Here is a 20,283-nt window from a genome sequence, read left to right on the forward strand (position 1 = left end):
CAGAAGAGGATTTCCTCATGGAAACATTTGCTCCTTCCCAAAATTCTACTAATACATTGCCAATGCTAAAAGGCATGCTAAAGCACACTAACAAAGTATTCAAGGACCCAGTTAGAGCAAGAATACTTACCCCAAGAGTTGAGAAAATATATAAAGCTGCTCCTACTGTCCAAGTCTATATTAAGGGTCAAGTGCCCCTGGACTCCCTTGTTGTATCTAATGCCCGCAAGTGAGCCAATTCACAAGCCACAGGCGACTCCTATCCTCCAGACAAGTAGTCAAAGCTTATAGACACTTCAGGCAAACAAATTGCGTTACAGGCCGCTAATAGTTGGCGTATTACCAATGCGCAAGCCCTTCTAGCACGATATGACAGAGTGTACTATGATGAACTAGAAAAGCTAACAGCATTTACCAGATCAATACAGGGGTAAAGCCAAAGACCTCATTCAAGAGGGTAAATTGATTACAAACACCTCTATAAAATGTGCACTAGATGCCGCTGACACAGCATCCCGTGGCAATAACACTAGCATCTTACTACGCCGTCATGCTTGGCTCCGAATCTCCGGATTCAAGCAAGAGGTACAGTCAGCTATACAAACCAACCCTTTGATCAACATCATCTTTTTGGGCCAAGTGTAGATTCTTCATTAGAAAAAATGAAGAAAGATACAGAAACTGCCAAATTTATGGGAGCCGTACAACTATCCTCTAACAGAGGCTCCTTTCGTCGCTCCTTTTATTGAGGTGGCTCCAAAACAATGTCCTCAGAGAATACCTCCTGTACTTAAACAAAATCCGCCTTTTTCTTCCCAAGGATACTATCAAGGAGGATATAGAGGAAACAACAATAGGGGAAGTGGCAAAAATATTTCCACCCACACTTCCCCTGAAACCAAGCAGTGACTTCCCCAGCTACCCCCCACCATTCGACTTATGTTGGGGGACGCCTATCACAGTTCCTACCTGTCTGGAATTCCCTTACAACAGACAAGTGGGTAAGACTAATTTCCAGTATGGTTATTGCCTGGAACTCACTGGTACTCCACCAAACATTCCTCCCAGAGAACGCCCAATGTCCTCAGAACATCTCACTCTTCTCAAACAAGAGGTTCTCTTCCTGTTACAAAACATGCAATAGAACTAGCCCCTTTGCCTCATCAAGGCACAGGAGTGTATTCACTATACTTTCTAATCCCAAAAAAGGACGACTCTCTCAGAACAATACTGGAACTCAGGCCATTCAATCTATACATTGTCAGACTACTTCCATATGGTCACTCTCCAACAGGTACTCCCACTACTTCAACAAGGCAAGTTTCTGTCCACTCTGGATTTAATGGACGCCTACTTTCAGATTCCCATTCACACCACTTACAGGAAATACCTCAGGTTTGTGATAGAAAACCAACCCTACCAATTCAAAGTCCTCCCATTCGGGGAACCACAGCACCCAGGGTCTTCACCAAGTGTCTCACAGTAGTGGTGACTCACTTATGAAGACAACATATTCATGTGTTACCTTACCTGAACAACTGGCTCATAAAAGCCAAGTCACACAGCAGCTGTGTTCAACACACATACAAATCAATCCAGTTGCTTCACAATTTGGTATTCAGTCAACCTCTCCAATCCCATCTCCAACCGTCCACAACATAACAATATCTAGGAGCTACAATAAATACTTCAAAAGCTTTAGCATATCCCAACCCTGTCATAATAATATGCACCTTACAAGCCCTTGTATCAAAATTTCAGCCTCAACACTCATTACCAGCTCGAGTGTTAATGCAGTTAATCGGGATGATAGCCTCTTGATTTCTCATCATCCCTTACGCAAAACTCCATGCGTCCCTTACAGTAGTGTTTGGCACTTCAGTGAAACCAGGTTCAAGGTCAGCTAACAGATCTTGTGTTGGTGGACAGCCGCACATATTGCTCTGCAGTGGTGGAACACTCAAAACCTTTCCAAAGGGCGGCTGTTCCTCGACCCGGTTCCACAGATAGTGCTCACAACAGACACATCGCTCACCAGCTGGGGAGCTCACCTTCAAAATCATACCATTCAGGGCATGTGGACCTCTCAACAAAAACAACTCCACATAAATTATCTGGAATTGCTGGCAATCTTTCGTAGCGTTAAAATCCTTTCAACTCCACATCGTAGCAAATCTGTTCTGGTCCATACAGACAACGTGACAGCAATGTATTACAAACAAAAACAGGTGGAGGGACACTACATTTTTCTCACCTAGCTCAAAGCATATGGGGATGGGCATTTCCCTAAAGCATATAGCTCCTTGCAGAATACCTCTCAGGAGTACACAATCAGATTGCAGATATACTCAGTCGCCAAAGATAGCAGGTCCACGAATGGGAACTTTATCCTCAAGTTCTACTTCCATTCTTTCAAATGTGGGGCCACCCAGAAATAGACCTGTTCGCCACAAACCAACATGCAAAATGCCCAAACTTCGCATCCAGGTATCCACACCCATTGTCCAAAGGCAATGTGCTATGGATGAACTGGTCAGGCAAATATGCTTACGCTTTTCCGCCTCTTCCACTCATTCCACTAGTGGTTCGGAAGCTCAAACAGCATTCCCTCAAAATGATCCTGGTTGCACCAAGATGGGCCCGACAACCATGGCTCACAACCCTCTTGTAACTATCAGTAGTTCCACATCCAAAGCTACGTCTCTCACCCACGCTTCTTAGTCCGAACCATGGAAAGATAATGCATCCTTATTCCAGTCAATTCAACCTTGCGATCTGGCACCTGAAATTTTAGAGTTTAGCTACCTCAATCTCCCACCAGCCTGCATCAAGATCATTAAAGAGGCTAGACGTCTTACCACCAGAGCTTGCTATGCCGCAAAGTGAAAAGGATTTGTAATTTACTGTACAAATAATAAAATCAACCCACTAGATGCTTCCATTCAAAACATCATCTGTTACCTTTTGCATCTACAATATTGTGACCTGGTGTATACATCCATTAGACTACATCTCGCTGCAATAGCAGCCTATCTCCAAAACAGACAGCACTTGTCTTAGTTTAGGGTACCAGCTATCTAAGCATTTATGGAAGGGCTCAAGAGGATAATCCCACCTAGTGTTCCACCCTCTCCAGTATGGAACTTAAATGTGGTCCTTACCAGACTCATGAGTCCCCCATTTGAACCTCTGCATAAAAGCGAACTACAATTTCGCACCTGGAAAGTAGCTTTCCTGGTTGCGATCACCTCTCTCAGAAGAGTCTGTAAACTCCAGTCATTAAACATACTTTAACCATTTCTGAAAATTCATCATAACAAAGTGGTGCTTAGGACTAACCTAAAATTTCTACCCAAAGTTGCATCTCCTTTCCAGCTTAACCAGTCTGTAGAACTCCCAGTGTTTTTCCCTCTACCAGACTCAGTAGCAGAACAAGCTCTTCACACGCTAGACGTATAAAGAGCAATACTTTACTACATTGAGAAAACAAAATCCTTTCGAAAGACTAAACACCTTTTTGTGTCTTTCTCCCCACCTCACAAAGGAAATCCTATCTCAAAAACAGGGATTACTAGTGGATTGTTCAATGCATCCAAATATGCTATGCTAAAGCCAAATGCACCTTAACCATTCCCCCTAGAGCTCACTCCACACCTAAACTAGGGGCGTCTATGGCATTTTTAGGGAACATTCCCCTACAGGACATCTGCAAAGCAGCAACTTGGTCTACACCGCACACGTTCACAAAGCACTATTGTGTAGACGTGCAGGCAAAACAACAAGCTAGTGTGGGCCAGGCTGTATTAAGAACACTTTTTCAAATCACTGCAACAGATGCAGGTAGGCACCGCCAAGGAGGTAACTGCTGTATATTCTATGCACAAGTATACGATCTACAGCTCATATGCCTCAAACCGAAAATGCTACTTACCAGTATGCATCTGTTCTTGGCATGTAGAGTGTCATGTGCTTATCTAGGTTCCTGATCGATACTGTGACCTTATGCCCCTATTCGGCTATAAAGCCCTTTGTTCCCTATATTGGCATAACCGTTCAAGTACGATTTTCTGAAAAATCATCTCTGGCCTCACACGAGCAGAGCCACAGAGCCACATTCCAGCATGACTCTCTGCTACTTCCTTTGCGACCAATTAGTGCAATGACAGAGCAGCAGTCACTATCTGATATTCCTAGATAACACTCCGAGTTCTTCAACAAGATAAAAACTTAGCAAACCTGGAAATCCCCGCTTGCTATGTTTTGATTAGTAATGGAACTCTAATGAGCAACTGATAACTATCACTTCCTAGTGACATCTTTAATTGACGTCTTATGTCCAGCAAACTTGCGTCAAACCCGGCACCTGTCAGGTATAAATATTACCAACGTTGCCTTAAGCAATGAGCGAACATGTTGCTGATGCCAGCTGCCTGCATGACCCCGTGTTGGTAAAAACTAGCACTCTGTCGCTGCAGCCTGCTATCCTGTGGTGGTGAAGCTACTGATTACCATTATCGCCGCTACAGCGCGACCTATGGTGCAGTACGCTTGAGGAGCCGTGCAGCCGTCCTCTGCGAAGACATCCAGCCCAGCTGCCCGCGGACGCTGTCACCCCTCCTTCCTCGACGCGCTGAGAGAAGCCGCTGCCTTTCTCGTGCAGAGAAATCCAGTCCCGGCGCTTCCAGTTTACCCTCGCAGGTGACTGGGATATCGAGAGAGACCCCTGAAGGAGATACCAATCCTCCATCATTCTATTCAGAGGTATGGTGTTGACTAAACCCTTAGAAGAGAATTCTTGAAACAAACCTTGGCAAAACCAACTTAACTTAAGCTACTTACTTACTCCCCTTCTCACGTGTTAGGCTTAGGTCAGGCACACTGGGGTAGGCTTAGTTAGAAGCACCAGTTGAGTATGTTAGCCTAATGTATATATGACTGTATATATGTTTTATTACTTTTAAACCATTGCATGGCTAAGAAACCATATCAATGCTTTTACAGTTCTATTTCGCTATTCTTATCTTACTGTACGTACTTTTTATAATAACAGTTATTGCAATTGTGGCAATACATTTCTCTTGTATGAGAAGAAAGACTGTTCAATAAATGTTAACCCTTTATTGATAAACGCCCGTCTCTCTATTCTCTACATACCGTGAAAGTAAACTGCACTAGACTGACTGAGTGAAATCTATGTCTATTGTTTCACACGACCCTAGAGATCGACTCTTGATCTGAGGAGCAAAGTTGTCATGTTGCACGGTTGTTGGAAAGCTGAATCCCTTCTTGTCTGTGCCAAGGAAGCTGATCACTTCCTATGCAGAGAAGAAAGTTTCCAGTGACCTCTGAGCTAGTTGGTAACACAACCCAATTAAGTTTAGCATAGTCAGTGGAGGCCTGGAATATCCGCAGTTCCACGTCGATACTACTGTTTATGTTATTCCAATGCGCAGGGCCTAGTGGGAAACTAGGAACTACACTACAAGAGCTGTAGATTCGTATACGACCACCCGCCTCCCGGGATACCTCTATCTGTTCCAGTACTATCTTACTTGGATACATTACACAAGGACATCCTTTTCGATTTCTTACTTACTCCTTGATAGCCCTCCATGGCAAAACACTCTGGAGATGGAGTCGATGCCCATGCGCACTATCGTCCTAAGGAGGAGTCACCTACCTCGTGACTACAAAGACTTCTTCCAAGACCAAAACAAAGTACAAACATCCGAGCCCAAAACCAGATGGCGATCATTGCAGAAGTATACAAATCTACAGGTCTACATGCCAAGAACAAATGCATACTGGTAAGTAGCATTTTCTTTCAAAACTCATTCAAAGACTGCCCTATCTAGGAGCAACTTTGGACAACACAGTAGAGTGTTTCTTTAGGGAGACAATTCCACCTACTCAGGACAAATGGCAAGCCCTCCTACCCAACTGCAAAACAAGTACCCTCAATGCTAGGCTCTATATAGTCATGCATGTATGTTGTCCCAAATGCAGGTTTGCATATGAGATCACTCTAGTATTGTTTAGAGGACCAATGGTTTTAGAAAAAGAAGAATTGGGAAGATAACTTTATTCTCACCACTGCAGCAAAACAATCACAGGCATAGTGGTGAAAAAGAGACAATTTGCTCGAAGGAGTACACTTTAAAAAAATCTTCCATCTTAGAGCATAGTACAAGATGCTTCTCTTTTGGAATAGGGAGCTCAACTCCAAAATCTGACGGTCCAGAAGCATTGGGCATAGAAAGAAACCTCGTACCACATCAACTACTTTGAACTCTGAGCTGTCCATGTAACGTTCCAAGCCTTCCTCCCATCCTTGAAAACACTGCAGACTATTCAGATACAGACACCCCCATGCGCTGTTTAAACCAAGCAGAATGGACCAGAACAGAGCTCTTTCGATGCTAGCTCAATTGTTCTACCATTGGGCTCTAACCAACAATCTGAACCGAACAGCAGTTCACATTCCGACAGTTCACATTCCAGGAATAAATGAATATCCAAACGGATTTTGTCAGCCGTTATTATGAAGAGTATTTAAAGTGGGCACTTGACGACTAAGTCTTGGATGACATTTCAAAGAGTGATGAACATCTTCGGTAGACCTCTTTGTAACAGTAGAAAAAGCAAAAAGCAGATACATTGTGTGCGGGCTACCAGAACAGGGGTCTTTAAGGAATGCTCTTTTACTCAAATGGTCAAGGCCTATTCTATACACATGTCCAACCATTACATTAATCTCACTGTAATACTACATTTTCAAAGATATAAATAAAAACTTATACTAATAGCACCAGATTACCAGAGGCAGTGGTGGTACCTGGACTTAGTTTAAGTGTCTGTAAAACTACACAAGTAGGTCTGCCGAAAGACCAAGCCTACTGACCATACTTCAGAAACAAATCCAACTCTCGATCTAGCATCATTGAGTTTATCTGCCTGGCACCTGAAGTCCAGATAGTAGGGTCATCTAAATCTTCCACCAATCTGTATGGAGATATTAAAAGAACCAAAATGTCCCTCCACATGGTTGTTATTTTGTAAAGTGGGCGATCTTCTGTATTTGGTGTCAGGAAAATGGACCTAATACCAATACTTGTCACAAAAAAGTGATTTTTGCCTTGTTTGTCGTGAAGCTCAATAAAAGCTTTTAAATTACCAGTCATAAAAGACCCTCTTAGCAGGACTTAAAGTATTTCTTCCAAATAGACCTTCTCCGCCACGGGATTTGAACACAGTCACTCAAAATTAATGGGTTCACCTTTCGAGCATATACACAAAACTATATTGCAATATTTTTCATGAAAGACCGCTATCTGCAGTAGAACCTTCTACTATTTTCCATTCTAGCAGAGTGGTAAGGAGAACCCATCCTTCACTCCTCTCAAAAGTAGTTTTGGACTTTAATATTAACCAGAATGTTACTCACCCTACCTTCTTTCCTAATCCAAGAACACCAGCACATCTTGTCCTACACTAGTTAAAACTAAATATCTAATAAAAACAATTCATTTTTGCATTAAGTACATGCAGATTATGGAACAGAGTACATGCGGTAATGCAGGAGGTCATGGGTGTGGCCCTCTTACCAGAAGCCAGGAGTTGCTTACTTAATGTCTGGGAGCCTACTGATCATTATGTGGCACAAACCCAGTGGGTGACTCTAGGGGCCATGATTGCCAAAACGGAACATTGCACAGTTGTGGGGGTCACAGAAGCCTCCTACTCTTGACTTGTGGGTTAAAAACATGGATTGTTGTATGTTCCGAGAAAAAACAGTGTACTTGGCTCGGGGGCGCCCCCGGAAATGGAGCAGGATTTGGGGCCCCTGGAATAGATATAGAGGAGATATATGTGTACCACCAGTTGCCACGGTCCTTGATGTCCCACTCTCCCCCTGACCGTCTTATTTTATTGAGTACTTTTGATGTTCCTCTGTGTCCTCTCCCCCACCCCCTCAATATCTCGTTTATTTGTACCATTTGAAGATATGATGCTCTACCCTCGTACAGTCTTCACTTTCCTATGTATTGTATATGCCTTGCTTGTTTTTCCCAAATAAAAAGAAACATAAAAAAAGAAAATGCAAAAAAAAAAGTACAGTCCGATTAGTCAAAGTATGGGCACATCCAAACAGTCTATAGATAGATCGATAGTTTCTTTTATCACATTATGCCATCAGTTAACAAAAAAACCTTTCTCTTGTAAACCTCGATCTTTTGAAATCTTGAATCACACATGTGCCAATAGCCGATATATGTAAAGCAGCTACCTGGAAATTACTACATATGTTCACAAAACATTATTGCTTAGATTCTAATGCTCAAGCAGGTTGTACAATTTCTCAGGAAATCCTGACAAAGCTAGAGGATCTCTTCCACGATCATCTCCTGTACATCTTAACTTGCTACTTTCCAAGGCATTCAACCGCCCAACTTCCACTATCTGAAGGGAAGATTTTAGCTTGCTATTCTATTCCAGTGATGGGCTTTGATGAAGATTTCTACAGTGCAGAACCAGAGCCTACAAGTAACCTTTTTTCAATGGGCATCTTTCTGGGGTATACTCTTTTCTACCCCTAGAATCCTCACTGGTTCCTTGTTCTAAAGGATTGCAATAGGTCAAATTTTATTAAAAAAAAGGTTCAGCTTTAGTTGTTGCACTACACTGCAGAGATGGACTTATTATTTCCTCATCTTTGCCTCTAAAGGCATGGAATACATGGATGAGAAACTTATGTCATTGCACTCGGTGAGCACTTCATGGCTCTGTTGATATTACTCCATTGATGGTTCTAGCACTGAAATGGAACCAGCATCCCCTTCTGGCCTGGGAGAGCCATGAAATGTTTCTGGGTCCAGTCAGGTATCAGGAAATATTAATCAGATGAGGAATCTTCAGGTAGATGGAGTATCCAACCAGAAAGATCCTTATTAATGTTAAGTAACCATGTCTGTTCTTCCATGAAGAGGAAGAAGAAGCCTACATAATTCAGGGCATCTTTGGATAATATTTCTGCTTCATGTTTGTAATGTTATACTTGCTATAAGATGTGGGGTGTGTTGTCGTACTACGTTGTCAGTTGACTTGGCTCTCACCCTGTGTGCATGACAGTGTGCTTCTTTTTCCGTTTTCAGCCCTGCCATCACTGTATCTCAAGGAGAAGTGAGCAGCCCTCAACGTGTAACCCCCAACCAGCAGCAGACCCGCATCTCAGCCTCTTCAGCTACCCGGGAGTTGGACGAGCTGATGGCATCTCTCTCAGACTTCAAGGTGTGCATTCAACAGAAGATTTTAGGAAATTGTCCTTTATTACATGAATCCACTGCAAAAAATTGCTGCTCGCTATTGGGCTACTCTAGTGCTCACTTGTCAGAGAGCCGATTTGGATTCATCTTTATTATCTACACCTAGAGATGAATGTTCTCATCCAGGGAATACTCCTTAATAGTCATAAACACTGAAAAGACCCGCCCACGTACGTGTGTGTGTGTGTGTGTGTGTATATATATATATATATATATATATATATTTGTCACCAAAAGAAATATGCCGCACTCCAGAAGTTAGATATTTAAAGTATTTAATCGCACCACCAACACATTTCAACCAAAATGTCTTGATCACGGTTGGGGTGAGTGCTACTTTCATTTCATTTTATACAGACAGGCCCACTTGGCTTTTAATGAAGCATTTTGGGATATGTAGTTTTAACAAACAACAATTAAAAAACATTTTTTGTTTCCTTCAAAACACCTTTTGGTTTATATTTTTTACATATCAATGGTCAGGTTCATTGTACCCACACGCACTCTCATTCCACGAATTAGGTACAGATTTCTGGTACATGATTTAGTAGCAGTCATTGTTGCTATTGTAATATACTTTCTGCTTAGTGCATTATCAATCAATTTTTTTACCACCTAATTTTGGGCTGAGTGCCATATATTAAAGACATCATTTCTATAACGTGGTGTGTTCATTTACCATCTCCCATATATTTTCTGTATCTATTCCAGACTCAGTGCCCATGATGGGTTCAGTGCTCATGATGTTGAGAAATCTTAACCAGTTCATACATTACACACCATTTTTATCCTTGTTACATAATGTTTCCTATGGTGGATATATTTCAATATGCCAGGCAAATGAATAATTGTTGTTGATGTCTCTGTCTCTGGAACAGGAGTTAGACATCTTGTTTTTAACAGAAACATGGCTCACACAGGGTGCAGAAGCAGACATGGTTAACGCCCTCCCCCCTGGCTTTCTTATTCTGTCACAGGATCGACCACTAGGTCGAGGAGGAGGCGTCGCCATTCTGTATAAGAACTCACTGACCTGCAGAATTCAGAAAGGCGAAGTGGAAGACTGTGAGCTGTAAGTTCTCCTTCCAAGTCTCACCCACTGTTGCCATGTCTGGGCTGTTAGTCTATCGCCCCCCAGGAAAGATGGGTAACTTTACCAGTTCTCTTATGGAAACGGTAATGGTTGGTGCTGCCTCTGCTACAAACTTCATCGCCCTGGGAGACCTCAATCTCCACTTTGATGACCAGGAAGAGCGGTTGGCGACTGCCCTCTGATATGACCTTAAAACCTATGGGATGGGCCTTATAAACCTGGATCCCACCCACAACAAAGGCCACCTGCTAGACCCCATCTTTGCAAATATTTCCATCATGAAAGCAGCCCCCCCTCTTCCTCTGCCATGGACGGATCATCTTCTGATCCCTTTCACCTGGGAAACTAAACTTGAAAGCATCCCCCCCTCTAGTGCGACAGGCATAAGGGAGAAAAGACTTCACACCGCTCCTTGGTACACATCTGAGCTAAGGGCTATGCGGAGGGCATGCAAAAAATTAGAGCGCTCCTGGAGAAAAAACTGGGAGGTAGCCAGTAAGATGGAATATCGAACGGCAATGAGGAGGTACAAAACCGCCATCCGGCTGGCTAAAACTCAATTTTTCGAGGAGAAAATTAGCAATGCCTCTAACTCCTCAAGAGAAACCTTCCTGGTGGTTAAAGAACTTTTGAAAGTCCCAACACCCTCTGCCCCCACGGAGAACTTGGAGGTTAAATGCAATAACCTGGCAGAATACTTTCCCACAAAAATCGAAAAAATCCTTATTTCTTTACCCCTGCCCAAAATAGGACCTGAGCGGTTGGAGGAGGAGGGTTGTCCTCAGATAACTTTGGAATCCTTCGGGCCAGTCACTAAGGATGAAGTCCTTAAAGCCCTATGTTCAATTAAGAGTGCCTCCCCTCGGAATGTTGCCCCTATGAGAATTCTTAAACAGGTTGCCCCCTCCATTGTGGAACCCATTACTGAAGTCATCAATGCCTCGTTAGGCACTGGCATTGTTCCACCTAATTGGAAGAGCGCAATAGTGAAAGCCCTCCTGAAAAGACCTTCTCTGGACCCTCTAGATATGGCCAATTACAGGCCTATCTCGCTTCTCCCAGGGCTGAGTAAAATCTCAGAAAAATTGGTTAACTCTCGGTTAACCAATTTTGTGGAGTCCAATGGGTTGCTAAAAAGCTCTCAAACAGGCTTTCGCCCAGGCCAAGGCACTGACACCGCCTTGTTGGCAGTCATGGAGAAGGCACGCTGCATTTTAGACTCGGGGGGGGGGGGGGGGGTTTATCAGTGGCAGTGATCCTCCTGGACCTGAGTGCAGCGTTTGACACTGTGAACCACCAAGTGTTACTCCAGAAACTATCGGACGCCGGAGTGAGAGGGACAGCGCTAAACTGGCTTAGGTCATTCCTTAGCGAAAGATCTTTCCAGGTATGGGAAGGGGGCGCACGATCAGCATCCACTCACCTCCATTGCGGCGTGCCTCAGGGCTCCTCCCTGAGTCCTACACTATTTAACGTGTATATGGCTCCCTTGGAGGATGTGGTGGCTCCATTCAACATCAAGATCGTGAGCTATGCCGACGACACCCAACTGGTGTTCGCCCTCTCCCAATCCTCGGAAAACTCCCAGATACTCCATGCCTGCCTCTCACAGGTCCATTCCTGTATGGGGGACTCAGCACTCAAACTGAATGGGTCCAAGACGGAGATTATGGTGATGGGACCTAAAAATCCCTCCCTTTCCTGCTTGGCCTGACCTAGTTGTCTAGGGTCTCTTCCTGAACCCAAGGATGAGATCAAGAGCCTGGGCATTTGGATGGAACGAGATCTCTCCCTTAGAACCCAAGCCTCCAAACTAGCGGGTGTCTGTTTTGGTCTCCTCAGATCAGTACGTAAGGTATTACCACTCATCCCTTTTCTATCTAGAAAGCTCCTGATCCAGGGTCTGATTATGTCCAGGTTGGACTTCAGCAATGCGATCTACCTTGGGGCTCCTGAGAGCAGTCTGAACAGACTCCAACAAGTTCAAAATGCGGCAGCACGAATGCTCTACAACATCCCCATGTCTCGCTCTGCTAAACCAGCACTGAGGGCACTACACTGGCTGCCAATACGGGAAAGAGTGAAATTTAAATCCCTATGCCTTGCACATAAAATCTTGCAAGGCAAAGGCCCCCCCGTCCTTCAGAAGATGGTGATCCCGTATAAAGCGAGCAGAACCTTACGTTCAGACTAGCAACACCTGACTGTTGTCCCTAGGGTAAAAAAGGCCCGATCAGGAGGAAGGAGATTTTCAGTCAAAGTTGCCACCCTCTGGAATGCCCTCCCCCTAGGTTTACGCGCGGAACCATGTCTTCTGCGCTTTCGAAAACAACTTAAAACTCTCCTCTTCTGTTAATCTTCTCTGGTCCTGCTATTTCTGACACTTGCTGGTGGCAAAGCACTGGGATGCTCTAGGGTAACCGGGCGCTATACAAAACGGATTTAATAATAATAATAATTTCGCCAACTGTCCGTTCTTTCTTTTCACATCTCATACTCTTTTTGAAAGGAGGTTGACTAATAGCAGTTTTTATAAAAAAAAGATTTTGTCTTGAATTATAAATGTACATATAATTCTTCAACTGCATTTAAGCATTGTGGCTGTTTTGTTCCGAATCGTATGATCAAACGGGACTCCAGGCGTCTTAGTTTGAATGTCCTATCACCACCTCTTTCATGTTTTGGTACATATGCTGTGCCGTAATATCTCATGTTTTGCCAGTTCTATCCTTAACGAGTTTCTAAATGTTTGGCCATGGCATCATTTGTATCCTTAATTTGCACCGCTCTGAGTTCCAGTATTATTTTTTAATAGACAAATGGTGCTGCGTATATATTTCAAATGCAAAAAGAACTGCTCTACATTCCGTCCATCATGTGTGTGTCTTTTACTTTCTCGCACCAAGAGTGCCGGGTATGCCCAGACGTGGGTTCCGGGCTCACTGTTCCACTGGATTCAAGCTAGGCTGGCTGATGAGGTGTGTGATGCCTGAAACCGGTCACAGGATACTTGTTTCTGGTCTAGGGAGGACCTGGCTTAGTAGTTGGGGCTGGACTGTTCCCATGACGCACAGGGTCAAGACTGATGTGCATATGGCTGGGTATAAACTGGGGTAGCATGGTGAGCAAAATAACAATGGATTTACCTAGATCTTTTGACAGGGGGTGAATGTTTGATTTGCTCTGGATTCCATCCATCATTTGTGTCTCTTTTGCTTTCTCGCCATAACTGTGCTGGGTATGCCGAGGCATGGGTCCCAGGCTCACTGTGCCACTGGATTCAAGCTAGGCTGGCTGATGACTGGTGACGCCCCAAAACCGGACCCATGATGCTGGTTTCCGGTCCAGGGAGGACCTGGCTTGGCAGTTCTGACTGGACTTTTCCCATGAGGGGCAGAGTCAAGACTGATTTGCATATGGCTGGGTCTAATCTGGGGTGGCATGGTAAGCAAAACAACAATGGATTTAGCCCATATCTTTTGCCTGGTGGTGAATGTTTTATTTGCTTTGCATTCCGTCCATCATCTGTGTCTTTTGCCTATATATTTCAGGCCACATTCACATTCGAGCAGATACACTACATTGCTTGTGTCACATGTGATTTTGTCATTGATGGTGAAGGTTTGCCTTTGAAACCAACAAGCTGTTATATGTTCCTTCTAATGCTACATGCCTTGCACTTGTTGCATTTTGTGAAGCCCTTTTGATGTTTGGTTAGCCAGGACTCCGTTTGCGATCTTTCAAAATGACTTCTGACTAATTTATCCTTAAGAGGTGGAAACTTTCGATATGAAACATCCACTCTTTTGCCAAGTTTCTCTCCAATGTCTGGGTCTTTTGTAAGGATGTCCAAATATTTATTCATGATTTTAATAATTTGATCATTTTCCTTGCTAAAAGTCAAAATCATTCTTATTGTTTGATCTTCCTCGTCCCGTCCTCGGTTTCTAGCATCATTGATGAGGGTTTGAGTTAGTGTAATTGCTTTTGCATACATTTTTCCGTGTTTTATGTCTGACATTTCGTAGCCTCTTTGAATGAATTTTGATTCAGTTTCAGTTAATTTCAGTTCAGGTTCTTTGTCATCATAACGATTCCGTCTCAGTCTTAAGAATTCCTGTATGGAATACTTCTTTTCAATGATTTAGGATAAAAACTAGATCCATGTAACAAACTGTTTGTTGCTGGTGCTTTTTGATAAACTGTTTTAATTTGATTATCTTGTATATATACATTTAGATCTAAGAATTTCACTGATGTTACAGGTAAACGACAGGCCCACATCATTATGATTAAACTAAGTGAAATAATCCATAAATTCTTCTTTGGTGCCGTTCTAGATTATGAATTGTTGATCTATGAAACGTAGCCACAAATTAATTTTTTCAGTTTGTTTCTTCCCTTCTCCCCAAGCCATGGTTTTCTCCCACCATCCCATGGTGAGATTCGCATTGCACGGAGGGAAGGAAACTTCCATTGCTGTCCCGCATATTTGAGAATAAAGTTGATGATCGAATAAAAATATATTGGTTCGAGGCATATGAGCTGCAGATTACACACTGTGCATAGATTGCCACCTAGTGTTGGGCCCGGATGTTTGCAGTTTATTGTCCTGAAAAGTTATTTGGAAGTCACAAGATATGACTCCTCCTTTGGACCACATTGTGCATGGATATCGGCTCCATCCTCAGATTGTTTTTTTCCGCCATCAGGCTCGGATGTGTTTCCTGCGCTCCGGTTTGGAACCGAATTTCCTTCGACACGCAATCCTCACCCGGTTTGACGGTATTGTTTCGATCGCGATCCACATCAACGAGATTCTTCACCACTTTGAAGTCTTCGATTCCGGTCGTCAACGAAGGCCATTGGGCCTACCTAGGCCTCATCCTTTAGCTCATGGAATTGACGCCATTCAAGAAGTGTCCTCAATGTGGGTCGAAGTTTCCCCACACCGATCTACATGAGGTGTGCAACCTTTGCCTCTCACCGGAGCACGAGGCCAAAGACTGTTCCGCTTGTGCCTCTTTCTGCTCCAAGAAGACGATTCGGGACCGACTAGCTCGAAGAACAATGGCTCGCTCATCGGCTTCGATCCCCGACGACATCTTTGGAGAGGGCGTCGACGTGCCAGAACATCAGCACGCCAAAGAAAGTTCCAGCTCCTCTGATGCTGAAGACTCAGACGTCGAGGACATCACTCCAGCTCAACGGGTCGTAAGTAAGACCATCGACCCCCAACCCTTCCTCAACACCCTCCAAAAAGGCTTGCACACCGAGAGACTCCTTCCCCTGGCCCGCCTTCGGGCCCAGCAAAGAAGCCTACTAAACCTTCAGGCGGCTCTGGCTCGAGCCAGCCTATTCCTGGTGCCGATCCGATACCGACACCAAAGAAGCCATCTTCCTCAACCGCTGCTCCAACACCCAAGCACTTGGCACCGAAGACTGGCAGCGGCTAATCGATGCCGAAACCGCACTCGAAGCCAAGTAAAAAAACACCTAAAGGACCGATTCACATGCTGCAGAGCCGAAGAAACACCCGGAACCCAAAAAAACATGTTCCGGTTAAAGACATTTCAAAAGGTCACACTTCGAAACCAAAAGACCCTAGACCATCTACCTACTCGGTGCCAAAAAAAACTCTGGAACCGAAAACTTCGACGCCGAAGGATCTGCCCTAAACAGAAGACCTTTTTACACCAGATCCTCATCAAAAAACTCTGGTTAAAGATCCTAAAGCTGGCCAACTAGCTCTTAGCTCCAGGAAGAGACCACTAGAGGCGCCAGCACCACCTCCTCCAAAGAAGAGACATTGCAACCTCTCCATTAAGGGGTCCTTCTCTAACACCTCCCCATACTGTTCCTCCTCCTACACCTCCTCCACCACAGCATTCACCTACACCGTCCACTAATCCAGATGATGTCGATACAGACTCTGATGACACAGGTGGAGGTGCACATGACCCAGCAGGAACCAATAGTCCCCCTCAGTCACCTAATCCTTGGGATGATTATAACACCCCTGATGTACCTTACGTCCCACAAGATGACATATATATCCTTCCAGATCTTCCCCACCAGAGGACACTATAGGTTTTAACCTACTAGTCCAAAGGGCTGCCCAGTACCATGGGGTTGACAGGACACTGATGCTGTGAAGGAAAATTTCCTTTTAGACATTTTTGATAAGACACAAATGTCTACTGCCATTTTGCCAATGCTTAAAGGCGTCATTAAGCATGCAACTGAGGTTTCTAAAGATCCTTTTAGAGGTCGGGTACTCAACCCTCGCATTGAGAAAAAATATAAAGCTGCCCCTACAGACCCTGTTTACATCAAAGGTCCAGCACCACTAGATTCTTTAGTAGTGTCTAATGCACGTAAACGTGCTAATTCACAAACCTCAGGTGAGGCTTCACCTCCAGATAAAGAATCTAAGCTCCTTGACGCCTCAGGTAAACGAACAGCGTCACAGTCGGCTAACATTTGGCGCATTGCCAATACCCAAGCGTTGTTGGCAAGATATGACAAGGCACATTATGATGAGCTGGAGTCCATAATGCAGCATCTACCAGACAAATATAAAAATAGAACCAATGAACTCATACAGGAAGGTAAAAATATTACTAATACTTCCATTCGTTGTGCCCTAGATGCTGCAGATACTGCCTCAAGGGTAATCAATACCAGTACCCTTTTGCGGAGACATGCCTGGCTACGTATTTCCGGTTCTAAACCTGAGGTACAAAATTCCATCCTCAATCAGCCATTTGATGAGGCACATTTATTGGGCCCTAATGTTGTGTCTTTAGAAAAGATGAAAAAAGACACAACACAGCAAAATCTATGGGAGCCTTGCAGCTGCAAGCTCCCAGACGTTCTTTTCGTCGCTCATCATACAGAGGCAACACAAGTGGCTACTCCTCCGAAAGCCCCTCCACTTCCTACAAAACCCCTAGCCAATCCACATACACGAAGGGCTACCAGAGAGGGGGTTACATGGGTAACAACAACAAAGGCAGAGGCAAAACCAACAATTCCCGCTCTGCCTCCACCCCTACCCAATGACTTTCCTCCCCTTCCCCCTAACATTCCACTCCTGTTGGGGGAAGACTGCAGCAATTCCTTCCTGCCTGGATCAACATCACATCAGACAGGTGGGTGCGACAAATTATTCAGTCAGGTTACTGTCTAGATATAACATCAACCCCCCCCCCCCCCCAACATACCACCCAAACAGCATCCAATGTCACAAGAACATCTATCACTGTTAAAGCAAGAAGTAATGTCTCTGCTACAAAAAAGTGCAATAGAACCAGTTCCTCTGCACCAACAAAAGAAGGGGGTTTACTCCCTATATTTTCTTATCCCAAAAAAGGACGCCTCTCTAAGGCCTATTCTGGACCTCAGACCGCTAAACATATACATACAGTCAGACCATTTTCACATGGTCACACTCCAACAAGTACTTCCTCTCCTGTTACAAAATGACCTCTTTGCTACTCTAGATCTCAAGGATGCATACTTCCTCAATCCCATTCACAAGGCTCACAGGAAGTATCTCAGATTTGTAATAGACAGGCAGCCCTATCAATTCAAAGTACTCCCATTCGAAAGTCACAACAGCCCCAAGGGTATTCACCACGTGCCTAGCAGTAGTGGCAGCACATTCACGAAGACAGCACATACATGTCTTCCTGTACCTCGACTACTGGCTCATAAAAGCCAGCTCATACAACCAGTGTGTGGAACACACTCACGCCACGATCCAACTGCTCCACAACTTGGGGTTCACAATAAACCACACCAAGTCTCATCTGCAACCATCCAAAGTACAACAGTACCTCGGTGCTACAGTAAACAACTCAACAGCGCTAGCTTATCCCACTCCAGTAAAGATAACCAGCATGCAAACTTTTCTAACAAAGTTTCAGTCACAACACTCCCTTCCAGTACGAGTGTACATGCAACTCATAGGGATGATGGCCTGTTGCATTTTCATAGTTCCCCATGCAAGACTTCAAATGCGTCCTCTACAAGAGTGCCTTTCACGTCAATGGAACCAGGCTCAAGGTCAATTAACAGACCTAGTGTTGGTAGATGGTCGGACACATCGCTCTGACCGTTCCTAGAGCCAGTTCCCAAATAGTCTTGACAGCGGACGCATCTCTCTCCGGCTGGGGAGCCCACCTACTGCAACACACCATGCAAGGCAGGTGAACACCACAACAAAAGTTACTCCATATCAATCACCTGGAGTTACTAGCTATATTCCTAGCACTGAAAACTTTCCAAAAACAAGTATCAAACAAAGCTGTGTTAGTCAGCACGGACAACATGACCGCCATGTACTACATTCAGAAACAGGGCGGAACACACTCCCTGCAACTTTCTCAGGACATATGGTGCCGGGCTATATCTCAAAACATATTCATTCTAGCCCAACATGTTCCAGGAGTACAAAACACCATAGCAGATCTGTTGAGTCGTCAGACACAACAGACCCATGAGTGAGGACTTCATATGCAAGTTCTTCAACCATTCTTTCAGATGTGGGGACAACCTAAGATAGACTTCTTTGCCACTCACAAACGCCAAATGCCCAAGCTTCGCCGCCAGATATCCACACCCACTGTCCAAAGGCAATGCGATATGGATGACCTGGTCAAACAGATTTGCGTACGCTTTTCCACCTCTACCACTCATGCCACTAGTAGTACGCAAACTACAGCAGCATTCTCTAACCCTCATCCTAGGTGCTCCAACGTGGGCCAGACAGCTGTGGTACACAACATTGCTACAACTGTCTGTGGTACCCCACCAAAAATTATACCTGTCTCCACACCTTTTCACACAGAACCATGGAGAGATCGGGCACCCGGACCCAGCTCAGCGCAACCTAGCGATTTGGCTCCTGAGGTCTTAGAATTTGGATATCCGAACCTTCCTCCAGACTGCATGAATGTCATAAAAGAAGCTAGACGCTCATCCACTACAGCATGTTATGCAGTCAAGTGGAAACGCTTCGTAATATATTGTCACAACAATAATATTAATCCTTTAGACATGTCTATTCAACACATCATAGGATACTTACTGCACCTCCAAAGATGTAACTTAGCCTACACGTCTATTAGACTGCATCTTGCTGCAATAGCAGCATATCTGCAAAACAGACAGCATCTATCTCTGTTCAGAGTGCATGCTATTAAGGCCTTTATGGAAGGTCTTAAGAGAATAATTCCTCCCAGAGTGCCACCTTCACCTGTGTGGAATTTAAACATTGTTCTCACACGGCTAATGGGACCTCCCTTCGAACCATTACATAAATGTGAACTACAATTTTTAACATGGACGGTTGCGTTCCTAGTAGCTATTACTTCTCTGCGAAGTTATTGAACTACAAGCACTTACCATTCAAGTACCCTTTTTGCAAATGCATCATAATAAGGTTGTTCTACGTACTAATCCAAAATTCCTGCCCAAAGTAATTTCTTCCTTCCACCTCAACCAATCTGTGGAACTGCCAGTTTTCTTCTCGCAGCCACAGACCGTAGCAGAAAGAGCTCTTCATACCCTAGATGTCAAAGAGCAATGCTATACTACATCGAGAGGACACAACCCTTTCGTAAGACAAAACAACTTTTTGTGTCTTTCTCACCACCACACAAGGGTAATCTCATTTCAAAATCTGGGATAGCTAGATGGATTGTCAAATGCATACAGATTTGTTACCGCAAAGCTAAACGTTATCTGTTCCTCCTAAAGCCCATCCTACAAGAAAAATAGGGGCTTCAATAGCATTTTTAGGGAACATTCCCCTAGATGACTTCTGCAGAGAAGCTACATGGTCGACACCGCACACATTCA

The 20,283-nt window shown here is 44.2% G+C and overlaps 1 protein-coding gene across 2 annotated transcripts in view; it reads left to right on the forward strand.

Annotated features, from left to right (window-relative positions):
* PXN (paxillin) overlaps positions 1 to 20,283 on the forward strand; it is a 333,296-nt gene that overhangs the window by 253,667 nt on the left and 59,346 nt on the right. For both annotated transcript variants that reach the window (XM_086942871.1, XM_086942872.1), the window contains exon 6: positions 9,153 to 9,288. In XM_086942871.1, the coding sequence (XP_086798997.1) occupies positions 9,153 to 9,288 (136 nt within the window). The remainder of the gene's footprint in view (positions 1 to 9,152; positions 9,289 to 20,283) is intronic.

This window comes from Lissotriton vulgaris, chromosome 11, assembly GCF_964263255.1.
Source record: "Lissotriton vulgaris chromosome 11, aLisVul1.2, whole genome shotgun sequence".
Classification (NCBI taxonomy): domain Eukaryota; kingdom Metazoa; phylum Chordata; class Amphibia; order Caudata; family Salamandridae; genus Lissotriton; species Lissotriton vulgaris.